The sequence below is a fragment of the Varanus komodoensis genome, unplaced genomic scaffold, assembly GCF_004798865.1.
Source record: "Varanus komodoensis strain SLA01 unplaced genomic scaffold, ASM479886v1 scaffold11, whole genome shotgun sequence".
Taxonomy (NCBI): domain Eukaryota; kingdom Metazoa; phylum Chordata; class Lepidosauria; order Squamata; family Varanidae; genus Varanus; species Varanus komodoensis.
Genome location: NW_025335317.1, coordinates 26654819 through 26671148, shown reverse-complemented (window position 1 = coordinate 26671148; position 16330 = coordinate 26654819). Strand labels below are relative to the sequence as shown.

General features: G+C 38.3%; 1 protein-coding gene across 12 annotated transcripts in view; it reads left to right on the top strand.

The window, feature by feature from the left end:
• The window catches only part of EXOC6 (exocyst complex component 6), a 130148-nt gene that overhangs the window by 48953 nt on the left and 64865 nt on the right, over positions 1-16330 (top strand). For 7 of the 12 annotated variants that reach the window (XM_044420656.1, XM_044420658.1, XM_044420660.1 and 4 more), the window contains 6 exons: positions 1508-1605; positions 3089-3194; positions 4311-4420; positions 9322-9433; positions 10203-10337; positions 14980-15159. In XM_044420656.1, coding sequence (XP_044276591.1) covers positions 1508-1605; positions 3089-3194; positions 4311-4420; positions 9322-9433; positions 10203-10337; positions 14980-15159 — 741 coding nt within the window. The remainder of the gene's footprint in view (positions 1-1507; positions 1606-3088; positions 3195-4310; positions 4421-9321; positions 9434-10202; positions 10338-14979; positions 15160-16330) is intronic. The other 5 variants (XM_044420662.1, XM_044420663.1, XM_044420667.1 and 2 more) reach the window with 2 other exon arrangements.

The window sequence follows — 16330 nt, the reverse complement described above, 5'->3', positions numbered from 1 at the left end:
ATTTATTAAAGAGGTATGATTCATTTACCCATTGAATGTACCGCTCAATGGAAACTGAGTAATATGTGAAATGAGCCGATATCATACATGAAACATCTAGGCCTGTACTCCTTTTCATCATCAAAACACTAGTTTTCTGATTTATTATTTTATTAAAGCTATTGGCCCAAATGTGGTACTTTAAATAGAAGTACAATAGAGCATATAGCTCTTAGGTTCTTCTCGCTTGATAATAATATACTGTTACAAGAATATAAGAAAGAAATTAAGTTTGACAAAGTTTGTATTATAAAGCATGGGTACTGAAGAGGCAATTCAAGTCTAGGTAGCAGTGTTGGTCTATTTATAACAAAATTCACAGAGAAGGTAAAACAATGTATTACTTGATTAAACTGTTTGAGGGAGAGAGTGTTTAATTTAGAGTGATTTACAATGGTCACTGGATGAGATGGATCCCATAGGCCCCAAGTTAAACTAGTTTAAAACCTTTAAATGTCATGGCTTTTTCTAAAGAACTCCAGGAATTATAGTTTTTAGAATTTACGAAATGTCCTTGTGTAGTCTAGGAAAAACTATACGAAGTTTCTCATAGCATAGGTCTATACATATTTAGTGGAAATAAATCCCAGATAGGTAGAGATAAGGTTGCTGCCCTAGTATTCCTTGTAAGGCACGCATGGCAGCACCACTGGTTTGAATTGGTTTATATTTAAATTAGTAATTGCATCACTTATATTGCATTCCAAAAATCTTGAGTTTGTATCCCCACATCCTTCACTGTGAGTAGAAGTTAAAACCTATCAGGAAACATTATTTAATCAAATTAATGTGGAATATCCATTGCTCAGTTATCAATTCTCTTCTATGATAAAGAGTTACAGAGCAGAAGTTTGGGACAGGTGCTTATGAGAAACTTTCATCTTTATACCAAGAAGTAAAATAATTATTATATTTTGTTGGAAAAGAGGAGGGGATGCAAGGAGGGCTTGCATATTGCAGCACATGTATTACATGGGAGGAGAAAGATGGGTGGGAGAGGAAACCCTGGTTGATAAGTTGGCAGCGGCCAATGGCACTGGCCTCTTCCCTCCCACTTCCTTCCATGAATGTGTGATCCAGGTGCTCTTCTACCAGAGTGGCAGCTCACATGGAGACCCCACTAATATAATTCCTTTTTCTATACATTCAGATATTATAGTGGATCTCTGGGCTCACATCTTCTGTCAAAGGATGGTTGAAAGAAAGTGGTGCCCACTCATTTCACAACAAGAATACCACTGCCAGTGTATGAACCAAACCAGAGATGGCTGAGAGGAGGGGCAAGAAACAAGGGAAACATCAAGGATGTGGTGGGGAGAGAGGCAAGAGTGCCTCTGATTGTCCATTAATTGGGAAAGGGGTTGTGCATTTTGCTGTTTATTCACCAAACCAGTGATATTAGGAATTTAAATACTGCAATACTGCATGTAGTCATAACACGTTTAATTTTTAATTATACCATTTTTAGGGCTATGGCTTCCTTGTGAACAGACTATTTGATCTTTTATTTGAAATAAGAGACCAGTACAATGAGACTCTACTTAAAAAATGGGCTGTTTTGTTCAGGTTAGTATCACAAAGACTCTATATTGGAATATTTGAAGCAATATTAGTATTTTGAAATGGCAGCAAGTTAGAGAATGCCACAAACTTCTAACTACCGTTACATCAACAGGATAATCTGTGAAAATACATGTCTTATTCAAATACTTGCCTTATAAAATGCATGTGTGTGTTCTGTGAATACATTCTGAGTCTGTTCATATGTCATGTCAGCCCACTGTGATTTATTTTACTTTTTGGGACTGTTGCATAGCTCTGGTAGCTGGCAGGGTTAAAGCCTCAAATAACTGCTGGCTGCTGAGTTTGTATTACATTGCAAGCTATGGCAAGTTGGATTGTAGCACAAGTGGGCAGCTATTTTGTATTTCTATCCTTGCAAGGGTGTTGAATACACAAAATGGTTGCCTGCCTGTCCCACAACCCTCAATGGCATTTATAAGCTGTGGTGAGCCTCAGCTGTTCTGTGAACCAAACACTGCCTTTTGATTTTGCACTGAGCATAATTCACATCCTTCGGATGTCAATTTTTAAACTTTTAAAGTTACAGTTGCAAAAATACAACTGAAAACATCTATGAAATATTTTGTAAAGTCTTAAAAGATTTGAGCAAGGCTACAGTACCCTATATTACTTTTTTGTATAACTTAATGATTTGCAGAAAGAATTAAAATCGTTCAAACCGACAGTATTAAAATCATGCAAAATGCATGATGCACAAACATTCGCAGTTGGTTTTCTGTTTCTACAGTGGTACCTTGGCTCATGAACTTAATCTGTTCCAGAACTCTGGTCGTGACCCAAATTGGTCATGAGCCAAGTCAAATTTTCCCATAAGGGTCAATGTAAATAAGGTCAATCCATTCTGCAACTATTTTTTTTTACTCACAAAAATTTGAAGCAAAGTGACAAAGAACAACAAAGATCACTGCCATCTCCCCCCCCCCCCCGCGAGCGTGTGGGGGGGTGGGGGTGATGGGCGCAATTGCAGGCACACTGGGGGGGGAGGTGGGTGTGGGCATGCGGGGGGGAGGCAGGTACATGGGAGAGGTGGGAGTGGGTGCGCTTGGGCAGGGAACACAGGCACAGTCGTGGCCATCTCCCCCCCCCCCCCCAGCATGACCGTGATCGCGCCTGTGCAGGGAAGGCGGGCGTGCTCATGATCGTCACCCGATGCAGAGTTCGCAACCTGCGGCAAAATTTTTATGAAGTTTCTGTCCACGACCCGATTTGGTCGTGAACTGAGGCGTTTGTGAGCCGAGATACCACTGGCTTTCTACCTCTACACATGCCACTCCTGTACAGTCAATCTATCGGTCAATTGTTTTTGTGATAGAACTGGGTTTTTGTTTCTCTGTATCTGTATCTCTTATCTCTAGCAATTAGCAGCAGTTTAAGTCACCAGGCTATGTGTGCTAGCAATATATATTGTTCTGGTAACCATGCATTTTATTATTTATGTTCTTCATGTGTTCGTTGAATTACACAGGGATATTTTTGAAGCCGATAATTACAGTCCGATTCCTGTATCAAATGAAGAGGAGTATAAAATTGTGATTAGCAAATTTCCTTTTCAAGATCCAGAACATGACAAGGTAAGAAACACACACATTTGTTTCAAAATCAGCTAAGGAGAGTTAGGGTACATTCTGAACTTCCAAACCATAGTTTGTGTACTTTGTTTCCCCTTCCTTCATGTTCAAAGTGAAGGTATTATTATTTTATTTGTTTTGCTAAAAATAAAAAGAGGGTATGTACAGAAGAGTGCAAATTTAGAACTAGGAATAGAAGTTATTCCAATCTTTTGGTGTGTCGTTTGTTGCCAGTGGGCTGGATCTAGATTTATTCGTAGTTAGAGCAGACCCATTCAAATCAAGGGGACTGGGCCCATCTCATAATGTCTGAAAGTGCAAGCTATAACTTACCAAACCATAGATTTCCCGCTAACCAGAATCTATTTCAGTGTATTTCCAGTGTGTAGGTACCATTTTAGCTCCCTGCAGGCATAATGTTCATTAAGTAAGAATGGAGGGATTGGCTGAAGACTCTGATCATGTGCCCTTCTTCCTAGCCTATCACCTTTTATGCATGAATTTCTTCTTACTATGCTGATGTGTTAGAACAGTAATAATTAACCATCATTCCTCAACTGCAGGTTTTGGAATATAGTCCTGCTCATTACCCAAGAAAGTTATTCATAGAATCAGTAATTAGAAAGAACATGAACAAATTTCAGGGGAAGGTCAAGATATTATTTACCCTCAGCCTTTTCCTCTTTTCTTCCAAAGTATACTTGCTAGATGCCATAAAAAATATAGAATATTGGAGGACAGGTGATGATCACTTCTGTCACTGCTCCTGCTCAGCTAATGTCACGCTGGCAGAGCCTCCACATTTCTGGGTAGGGAGGGTGCAGTCCATAGGATTGCACTCTTACCAATCTTTTCCCCTTTGGGCATTTTTGCAGTTCAGTCTAGATGCATGTTTCGTTATCATTTGACTGTAGCCATGCTTTTAACAGTATCATATTTGAACAAAATGAGGAATTTCAGGTATGGAAAGCCTGTCTCTTTTGAGAGAATACAATACAGTACCACAATAATGTTTTGATCAGATAGAGGTTAACCTGTGAGATCCATGTCTTCCCCCCATAACCTGCTTAACTTGAATTATAGCATGATATTTTTTTTCTTCTCCCTCCCCCACTACAGCAGTGTTTTCCAAAGAAACTTCCAATGTCTCAGTCAGTGCCTCAGATTTATATCCAGGTTAAAGAATTCATTTATGCAAGCCTTAAATTTTCAGAATCCCTTCATCGCAGGTAAGAATTTACAAAAACTCTGTGTGTATGACTTTTAATACATTCATTTTGTTTATGTATCCAGACAAAGAATGACGAACCAACTCTTAGTAGTAGAGCACATGCTTTGCTTTTGCAAATTCCCTGGTTGAATCGGGGGAATCTCTAGGTGCAGAATGACTGCTCTCTGAAACTTTGAAGAGATTTGTCAGTCAATATAGATTAGGAGTGTACAACTGTTTAACTCAGAGGGCTGCATGTACTCGTATAAGCACACACCTCTCAGTGATCTGTATGACAATCTCTGGGGGACTGAGTAGAAAGATTTCTCTCTACCCGTTTCCTAATGATCCTGGTCTAGAGGATCTGTGGGTGATGGAGTGGAGAGTACAAGTGGTGGAAGATTCAGCAGCGGTGGAGGAGTTGGGAGCTCTACCCCTGTGGCAGATGGATGGAAGGATGGATCTGTGGTCTGACCTGGTATGAAGGCAGCTTCATATGAATTGTGAATGTGATAAGATGTAATTATCATGCATCCATATACCAGATAAAGGATTTACAACATATCCCCTTGAATGACCTTGTAGAGTATGAAAGGTCTTTGCAATTGTGCCTGCAGACTAGTTAGATTTATGTGGAACTTTCTGTTCGTATGAAATGCTACCCAACATGGAACTGTACACATAGTACCTAGATCTGTATGATCCCAGATATTTCTCTTCCCTTATATTTTACTACAGCTATAGTTTTAGAAATTGCCTTAGTTTTTTCCCAATTTGTAGATAAAGTGTACCTTTTTCCTCTTGCTTATATTGGTGGAAATATGAATTTAGTCTTGGGTTTATTGCTAGTTTTTGTCTTGGTTCAGCACCACATCTTCCCTGCCCTACTCCTCCACATTTTGTTTTTAAAGCTGTTCAAAATACAGGGAAATCAATTTCTAATGGATGGGCAAATACAAAGAAAGTGGCAAACAAGCTTTTAAAAGGCTTCATTTTTAGCCTCTCAGAAAAATTACTTGACTTTATTTGGATGAAAGGTGTAGTTCTGTTTTGTTTGCTGAAATCTGGAAGCTATTTACAGATCTGTCATCAAGCTGTGCACACTCTTGACAACTGTAAATTACTCTCCCTTCACTCATACCAAACTAATAAAGCTTCTTAGTCTTCATTTCAAAACAGGAACTATTTAATCATGCAGATTACTCTTTCCCAATTACACTGTTTAACAAATGCAGTCCAAGTTACACAATTGAACATAGCATATTTTGTCAAATTGCTTGCAAAACATTAACGGAGGCCTTCTCCTCTGTAGCCCAGTCCCTTGTTTGGTTATTTAGAAAAGGAAAGAAAATGCAAACTAATTGAAAGTAACAATATGCAGATGTGAAACTTTGTGTGTAACTTTTGAATTTCACATATAATTATGATCAGCTTGCCTTCAGAAGAATTAAGATAATTGTAGCATTGTTATAGTCATTAATTAATTTAATGTTGTTAAGCAGTGTTATTCCCAAATGTTACAAATACTTTTATACCAGTTGTCCCCAACCTTCTAGGGCATGGGGGCTACCTTAGAGTGCCCAGTGCCTGTGGTGACTGGGTTTGCATGACATGACAATCCATTGTAAGTGACAAGCCACTCTGGGTTATTGTGCCATGTGAACTCAGACAATTTCTTACAAGGTGGCATGTGGTTTTCTGGGTTATTATGCCCACAATGAGTTGTGTCATCTGAACTCAGTTGACTAACTCTGTTTCACGTTTTGGGTAATAGCTAGGGAGTGTGAAACTCCCTTCTCTTGCCAAGCTCACTGGGGTCACTGTCTCCTAGCTGTCTCACAAGGGGCCAAGCAGCAATTGTATAGGGCTTTGGTTGAATGTGTCCTGCTGTGATTGCAAGCCCTTTTTGGTCTGGCTGTAGCTTTTTTGCTCTTTAACTTTTTTTCCCACTGGAGTTCATAATCTCTGCCTTGACAGCCAGTTTTCACCATCTGTGGCTTGACAACCAATGATAGTTCCTTTAGAATGCCCAAATAGTGCATTGGAAGAGCTGTCAGTGCTTAGAAAAGTATTTTTTAAATAGCGATTGAATGTATACAAATGTTCTCATGTGTTTTGAGGCAACGTGCACAACAGAAAGCCTATTTCCAATTTTCACACTTGCAGAACTGTGCACCTCTACAATTGCATAAATGTGACTAGAATATATTTCTAAAAAGAAAAGAAAATGCACCCATTGTGGGTGCAGTTTAAAACAGTTTGCCAACCACTGTCAGCTCCTCTGGTGTGCTGTTTGGGCACTTTGAAGGGGCTGTCAAACCAGAGATAATGAAAACTGGTTGTCAAACTAATGATCTATAGGAGTGTTCACTTTCTGCCAGGGTTGGATAGTGTAATGTGTGAATTATGCTAATCCACCCACTTAGTACCATTCACACAAGCAGTGGAATACTTTCTGTCCTAGATGTCACCCTAGGAATCTAAGTTAACAGCTAGTCAGCAAGGAGTGACAGACAGACAACCACAACTATCTGCAGCCAAGGAATTCTGCTTTAGTCACCCAGCAGTTGAACCAAGAAAAAAAAATAATAATCCAGGGTGTATCTACTTCACTGTCTGCAATACTGTTCAGCTATTACTTCTGCTAAATTTGCATCATATTGTGTATGCTGTATTGAAACCTCCTGCACTTATCAAACAAATCCTATTAAATAGCTTTGGCAGGGGAATTTGCATTCTTGAAAGTTTCCCATTAAAAAAAATACATTGTGGCAAAATGTCATAAATTTCACCTGTATAGAAATGGTCATCTGGTGATAACAATGAAGATAATGAATTGTTAGAGAACGTACTAAAAAAACAATTCCCTTCATAACTGTCAAGACTGCATTGTACAATTCTGAAACCTGAAAAGGTACTACCTGCAAATCAAACACAAACATGGAAAAGAGGTAGCCTGGGAAAGAGCTGTAGGTCACTAGTAGATCACTTTCCTTGCATGCAGAAGATTTGGTTTCAGTCCTTGGCATCTCCAGTAAATAATCTGTTTATGAGCGTTGCGAATGACCTGCCTGAGATCCTGAAGAACCACTGCCAGTCTGAGTAGTCAATATTGGGTTAGATGGTCAGGCCATCTTCCTATCTTATGGCTTGCTATTTCTCAGAAGGCCAAGATGTTAAGGCAAAGGATCTGAAATGGCAAATACACTTTGACAGCACCTTTGAAAACCTGGATCTTAGTTAAATGCTTGTAAACTGGACCCTAATAGGGTTATAGTTTACTTGGTGCACATTTAAATGATAGAAGGATGGGATATTCCACTTAGAATTTATACAATATATTTGATCCAGTCCTTTTATCACTAGGCAATGGTAAACTCTAGCAATTATATTGAAATTAAGTTCTATTGCATATTAACTCATGAAGCCTACCTTACTGCAAACTGCAGATTATCTCTAAATCAGACCTCTAATATGATGCCTTAAGTTAAACAAGATCCAGCTTACTCCCAGGATCAAGAGTTATATTTTTATTTTCAACACAGTCTATTTCATACTGCTGTTTGACAATGGAATTGTGCTAAAAGACTCCTGCCTTGATTAAAAACTAACCTTTCTCAACCTTTTTACCTTGGAAGAACCCTTAAATTATTTTTTGTGTTTCAAGGAACCCCTACATAAAAATTATTATGAATTATTATTAAATTGTTATGCTTATAATAAATACTGTTATAAATCCCTCAGACCAAACTATGCCCATGCACTTAGAATTAGCACAAAACTAGTTTTATTTATATTATTTTTATTTATTAAAGTGACATACCACCCTTTCACCCTTCCCATAAGAACTGTTTTGCAGATTAAGAGGGGAAAGGTCCTCTAGGCCAACCTAATCTGCCTGTGGGCATGAGGGGAGAGCAGTCTCTTCCTCTTCTTTGTGGCACTAAGATAGACAGTCTCGGCCCATGGAGGCTTCACTGGGCCCACCACTGTCCTGCTGCTCACCAACTGGGGCCTGTTTCTTACTCCTTCATCTCAGCACCTGTCTGTAAAGCATAGAGGGTGTGTGTAATGAATGGAGGCTGGGCATTTAATGCCAAAGGCACATGGAATCACTGCCATACCACTCCCCATGAGCCTGACACTGAAGCGCTTCAAACTGACTCCTTCTGTCCTGGGTAGGGATTCTTCCTGGATCCCCTGGCACATAGCTTGTGTGTATGTGTGTGAGTTTCTGTTACACACACACACATATCTCTAATAGATCCCACAGTGACATTTTCCACAACCCTAAGGCTCCAGGGAACCCTGGTTGAGAAAGGCTGCTATAAACCATTCTGGGAGCTTCATGGGCATTGAGCCTCTTTCATGCTAAGGGATGATTTCTGTTTTTGAGAAATTCTCAGAGGTCACATTCAGCAATACCTTTGCTTAAAACCCTTACTACCAGGAATTAAGTGGTAGGAAAGGCATTTCAGTCTTTCGGAAGGTGCCACGGATCTGTACAATGATTCATGTTTGGGGGAAGGGGTGAGACTGGGTGAAGGAAATACCTATCTGGGGAACCCTAGAGGGCTAGATTTGGCTCCTGGGCCTGGGTTTCTGCACCCCTACTTTGCACCATGGTGTCCAATGCATATCATATAGTGAGGGCTGTGTGTGTTCTTGTGTCACAATAAAGATATGCAGTTGCTTGACAGGCTTCTGGAATGTACTCAGTGTGCGTTTTCTCTAATAAAGTTGGCAAACATATAATTCTTCTGCTGTGACTATAACATACAGCTGAAGATGAAGATTAATATAAAAAGTACCATGGGGAGTATCTTTGAAAGGAAGCAGGAAGAATCAAAGGTTGCACAGTTATTTAATACTAGTTGAATTAATATTTGTTTTCAGGGTATTTTAAACTTTATTTTTCAGTTCAACCGAGATAGATGATATGCTTAGAAAAGCTACAAATTTGCTGCTGACTAGAACTTTAAGCAGTTGTTTACAAAATCTCATCAAAAAGCCTCACATGGGTTTGACGGAGGTAAGTTTAGAAATGTTCTGTGTTTTGTATGCTCTTGTGTGGAGTTCCCAGGTTTTTAGGCTAAGTTTCTCTGAACCATTCCGTTCCTCCAGAAGTTTCTCAATGAAAAGGTCAGGAATGATGGACAAACTTTTCTGAAAGGAGATGTGCCCACCATCATTACACTTGCTTCCCTATGAGGTGTAGCTACACGGGGTATTTGGGCTATGTTCTACGGTAATGGCTGCCCAGAGACTGGAATACTAATGGGTGGCTCTCACATTCAGTAAATAGATAGTTATGTTCTGTAGTGCAAGCTTTAACAGGGCCAGTAAGTTACCGCCACCCCAGCTCTGACCAGCACACTTTGCAATGTTGTGTGAACCTGACAAGGGTAGTTTGTTGCTACCCCAGCACCCTGCAACAGCTCATTGGTTTTAGTGACCTGTTAAACGCAGCAACAAGCCCCCCCTTACTAAGCACATATGACATGGTGAGATGCATCAGCAAGAGTAATTGTACCAACACCCCAGCACACATCTGGCATGTGTGCCAGGGAAAATATGCTCTTGTGGTTTCATTCCCCTACTGTGATCATGCACACCTGATCATTGTAGTCATCTGTTAAACTACATAGCTTTTGCATATGTTAGTATTGCTAATAAGCATATTATGAATCATTTTTCTTTGATAGACTCGTGTATTCTATGCAATACAATAAAATAAAATTCACTTATATATTATAAAAACATTTCATCAGAATTTGTTCCTGTTTTTCTTGTATTTAAAGCTAGTGCAAATTATCATAAACACAACACATTTGGAACAAGCATGTAAATATCTTGAGGACTTTATAACTAATATTACAAATATCTCCCAAGAGACTCTTCACACAGCACGACTCTATGGTCTTTCAACATTTAAGGTATGTGAGATGTTTTTTCTTTTTTTTTTAAATACACAGGGCTCAGTCTAGGGAACCCAGTCCTTCTCTCTTTATATCTTGCTTTCATTTTCTGTCTTGGGATGAAAGTTCTGAATATATCAGGTAACTGCACTACAACAACATAAAATGCTATTCAGTGTTTATGGAGACAATTTTCAAACAAGGAAAACAAACTATATGGAAAAGAATATTGGGCATATTACGTTAGCAGTAAGGTAGATGAACTTAAATGTGTGATGAGTTCGTTATTGTTATTGTATAGATGTCATGTTTAGAATGTTGTCCTAATTTAATTGAAATGACATAATTGCATTACAGTAAATCCATGGTGAGCTGTGTACCACATAGGTACTGAGGGGGTCGTATTGCTTCTTCCCTAAGAGGCAAAACTGTACCATGTTTGTGTCCAGAGTCTTAGTTACACCCACTCCTTTCTCAAACTTCAACATACATGTTAGTGATTATTTAAGATTCTTTTTCGGTACAAATGTGGTTTCCAAATAAAAGAATATGCAATAACATTTTTGTTGTTTTTAAATTGGGTTGCTTGATTATAGTCTTCAAGCCAGTGTAAGGCCTGACTAGAATTAGTGTGTTGGCATTGCCTGCCTTGCAGCATTTCAAAAATAGTTTGCATGTAGTACAGGGACCTGTTTGAATAAAAACTTAGGTTGAATAAAATACGTACCTTTCAGTCTCATGGGATTAATTTTATGGTCCTTTGGATCCTAGCAATTCTATTTCCAAGAAGCAAAGAAATCTTAATATTTTAAATAACTTTCATGCAATGATGACAATGAAAATGTAACCTGCATCAGAATTTATTTATTCTTACAAGTTTTAAATATTTTGTAACAAGTAGGAAAACATGCTAAACAACACATCAGTCAGTACCATAATGGATATATAGAGAGTTTCAAATAATTACCTTGCTGCATATACACCCATACAGGACAGGATTTCATAGACAATCGAACTAAACAGGATAATCTATACGAAACCTAGTTCTTTCTTTAGTATTTTTATTTTATAACCAAATCTAAACCCATCTAATTCCAACATTAATCTCTCCCGTCAGAGTTAAAGGAGGACATAGGATAGATAAAGGAGTATTTCACAGATTTAACACTGTGCTCCTGTACTTGCAAACTTGGGAACATTGATTATTTAGGCCACTGTGAATTGTAGAACTTGGGCAAATAGGAATGATACAATCAAAGGTGCATGTGTACTGATGGCAGTTTTTCTCATGTGCCAGATCTGCCTACTGAATTTGCTGCAATTGGCATTTATGCCAATATCTTAATAGAGTATATTGAAATATGAAACAGTATTTTATGAATAGTATTTACTTTGCTGATTTTGCAAAAATGTATGTAAAATTTAGGATGACTCAGTCTGCTTAAAGGCATGTCATAGAAATGCTGAAGACAGTGAGTCACAGGACAAGAGAAAATTCAGTTTTTAGAGTTCCTTGTACTGGGCAGAATTGATAAGTTTAGCATCAGGTTGGTACAGCTTGGTTGGCTATGAGTTTCCACAAGCATGTTTGGCCCTTTGGACCTAAACTACAAGGCCCACAAACAAGCAGGGACCAGTTGCTGCATGACACCTGGACTGAGAAGACTGTGCATTACCATCTCTGGTTCCACAGATGGTCCATAGCTGCAGAACAGACATGAAAGAGACCAATGCAAGCTGAAATGCCAGTGCTGTGTTGCTTGTGGCAATCAGATATGGGCATAGCACATTTGTTCTATCTCTCTTCTCCTGAAAAATTTGTTCATCACAATCACCTTCACCACTCTTTCAGCAAAAAAATAAATTGCTTTCCAGTACTATACTTACGCAATACCTTAAATCAGGGGTCTCAAACTCAACTTACCTGGGGGCCGCTGGAAGTAGAGTCTGGGTGAGGCTGGGCTGCATCAAGTATTCCACCACCGTGGTGGGGGTGGGCCGCTCATCCCGCCGCCGGCCCGGGTGCTGCTGGTGCTTTGAAGGCCGCAGGGCCCCTCCCCCGTGCCCCACCCGTCCCGGCAATTGGCCCGCGGGCCGCGAGTTTGAGACCCCTGCCTTAAATGCTAGTGTATACCTCACATTTTTAATGTGTATGTACAAATCATGTTGTGTACATAAAAGATGGGCACTAATTTCTTTGTGTATAAAGAAGTATATGTGCTGGGCCTTGCATAGGATTGGCTATATGGTTTTCTAATCTTTGTGTGTGTGGTGATAAAACAAAATTAGCTTCATTGCAACACATGAAGCAGCCTGTATAGGCTATGACTTGCACAACATTACAGCCTGGAATGGGTTAATGTGCCATGCAAACCTGGATTCCCACAAGTTACCCTGACACCTATAGCTTATTTTAGGGTTTGTTGTACGTATAATCGTTTGTCATGTTTTCTGAAGCTGAGTTACTGACCTATTATGGGTATAGGGAACCAGCCAGTGACTCCTTTGGCAAGAGTGGCAAAAGCATTTTTTAAATTTTTCCTTTTGCCCCTCCCCTCTTCCTCTTCCTGTTATATTGCACAACTGTGGAGGAATGCATCCTTGGCTGAGTCAATACTCTGGGGATTACCTGCTGTCACAGTACAGTGGATATCAACCCTGGGCGTTGCCCTATGGGGGTTCTAAATAGGAGTTTTCATCCCTCTTAACAGTCATCAAAAGTCAACTGTCAAAGGAAGCCAAAGGCATGGATTACTTTTACTCATGAAAAGCAGGTGGTGGGATTACTGAACCTGTCAACAGTTCTGTTTATCCTTGACCTTACCTATTCAAGGTCTGATATGTAACAGTTCTGGCTGGTTGTTTTGTAAAGAATTGGTCTAATTCAGCTTTCCCTCAACATAACACCTTCCAGCTAGGTTGGAATTAAACTCCCATCATCTGCAAACAGTATAGAATGGAATGCTTGCTGGCAACGATGCGAATTTTAGTCTGACTTATCTGGGGGCACCCAGCAGGAAAAGGCTGTTCTAGGGGCTGTGCTATCCTGTTGTAGTATTTGGTTCAGTGGAACTGTAGTGACAGAAGCCCAAATGTTCTTTTGATGAAAGTAAGGAACAACTTTTGCAGATGAAACCATTATTAGCAATGGATTGCTTCTCTTCTAATAAAAACCAATTTAGTTATTCTTACTTTGTTATTTAAGGATTTGATACTTATATGTATGCAGCTTCTTGAATACAGTGTAATAAGGAAAATACTAATCAGATTTCTCTATATTGGCTTAGTTTTGTTTTGTTCTGGGTTTAAACAGAAATATTTATGAGGCCCTCTGTACTGGGCTCTATATCTAATTTTCAGTTGAGTCATGCTGTGACTGTCATTTGTGGTATCTAAGCTCCTGGAGAAAAAAATCCAAAATTAATTGCGAACAAAGCCAGTCAGATTATAAGGGCATACCCTTTGTAGATTCTTTCTTCCTACAGCTCTCTATATTACTTACACTTATTATTTTTACCCTAGAGAATCCCACTAGTGCATACGCTTCACTTGTGATGGAAAATCCTTTTTTTATTAATCCTTATGTACCTTTTTATGGAAACCTGAATACATATCATCAACCTAGCCTTCCTGCAGCTCAGTATGTTCTGCTTTTGTAACTGCATCTCATGGAGGCAAATTATACCAATCTGACTCCAGATGAAATCTGATATGCACTTACATGAGAGTAAGCCCCATTGTAGTTATAGGAATTATTTCTAAATAAAGGATTGTACTGTCCTTACCTTTAAAATAACAGAATTCTCTCTTGCTATTCTGTTTTTTTTAATGATGTTGTCTTATGCAGAAAACTATTCTGTTTTTACTCACTTGACATATTTCTAAAACAGTTAAAGTCTAAGTCTTTATTTTTTCAGAATATTTATAATATAATTATTTTCTGCTTTCATAATTTCAAAGACAAAGCAAACAAATAAAGCATCAATATCATTTTGTGACAAGTTACTGATTACTCTGATATTGCTAATTATTTTTTCAACTATATATTTTGATTTGTATTTAAATAGCAATTAAATTTGTCTCTTCTCTTTGTAATATAATTTGAAATGTTTTCTTAAAATAAGGTACAAAAAGGAAAAAAGGTATAAAAAAAGAAGTGAAACAAAATTGCCAAGGGATTTTTATCAATATAGCCAATACATTCATAATCTGCAAATTTCCAAAGAGACCATTTTCTTATCTTTTTGTCAATCGATACTCTATTGAAGCTTTAAAAAAGAATAACTGTCATTTACAAGCAATTATAATTCTTGTTGCAGTTGTCATATATTTGAATAAATCTGACATGTTCTTTTAAAGAGTCTCTGGCATTATTTTCAAAAGTATATTGTTATGATGCATAGGAAACATAGTTTTAAAAGTTTTTTCTATTTCTGCATGTTTCAACATCCAAAATCTTTTAATTATTCACAAGTCCACCACATAAGGTAGAAAATCCCATCTATTTTATTACATTTCCAACAGTTTCCATTGTAGTTCTTGTCTATTTTTCTATATCTTTGTCTTCTCTTTTGTTGGCCTCTTACTGCACCACATTTTAAGGAATTATTTCTGTGCTAACAAAATTTGAGGTTAAGCATACTCTGTATATATTTTTCAGGATGCAAGACATGCTGCTGAAGGGGAGATTTATACCAAACTTAACCAAAAGATTGATGAATTTATCCAACTTGCTGACTATGATTGGACAATGACTGAGCCCGATGGAAGAGCCAGTGGCTATTTGATGGACTTGATTAACTTCTTAAGAAGTACCTTTCAGGTTTTTACTCACCTGCCTGTAAGTATAGAACATGCAAGCAATCGCAAGTTGTTTTCGTATATGTAGTCTAAGGATGCTTTGAGATACATGGTGGAAAAAACAACAACCCCACCAACCCTGTTAAACTCAGCAGGTTCACAACATGCCTCACTGTGACCTAACCCTGGTTAAGAAACCAGAATGAACCAGAACCCGTACATTCTCTCCTTCTGACCTTTTCCCTTCCTTTCCTTGTAGGTTAACATCTGTTCTAGATTACTAGGATTAAAATCCTGGCTATTAAAAAAAGCACCTTGGTTAAGGTTAACCATGGTGCTAGCACCCTATGCCATAGTTAACAATGATAAATGAAGTAGAAAGTAATTTTTGTGAGGAAAGTGTTGGACTCTTGGTTTTTTCCAAGTTTTTTAACTGTACTTGTAACTAAGGAAGAGTCATAGAGCACTTTGCAGCTCCTTCTAATCAAATGCCAAGAGCTAGATCATACCACTTGTTTTCAGGTCCATCTGGGGCAACAATTGCAGTTTTAATTTCAGACAATTGAAAGCAACCTCACTGTGCCTCAACTTGTTTGGTGTAAAGTCATGAGAACAGCTATTTCAGGATTGCCTCCTGTGAACAAACTCACTTGCAAATCTTAAGATTTTTAAAAAATGAAGTTTACTACTTAACCTGTTCAACATCACCAGCTGTTTTTAAAGAACCTTTCCTGCCTTACTGCAACATGAATTTGTGTTAACACAACTTTTGAGAAAGGTGGTATAAAATGAGTGTAACCTTACCAACACCGCTTTTTGTTTAAAACATTTTACTTCAAGCTTTAATTTTGAGTTTAAAAAAATCCACATTCAGGAGTATTTGTTTCCTGTTTTAAAATCAAGTCTTCCTTTGCTTCAGGTTATTGCAGTGGTCTTGTTCTAGGTATTAGTCTCTTTGGTTATTTCTTCAGAGTAATGTAACTGAATTCTGTAGAATTTAAGCTTTATTTTGTTGAAGCCATTCTATCCAATCATTAGGAGTAGTTTAACAATAAAAATCACTAGGCTTTGTGCTCCACTTTCTCTGGTAGAGCTTGTTTTCATGTCTTGTGATATGGTGTTGTACACAATCTGTAAATGGTGCTGTGTTGAAGACTAAGGTAGGAAAACTTTTAAGATTCATTCCAAAGAATAATCCTATGCTGCACTCT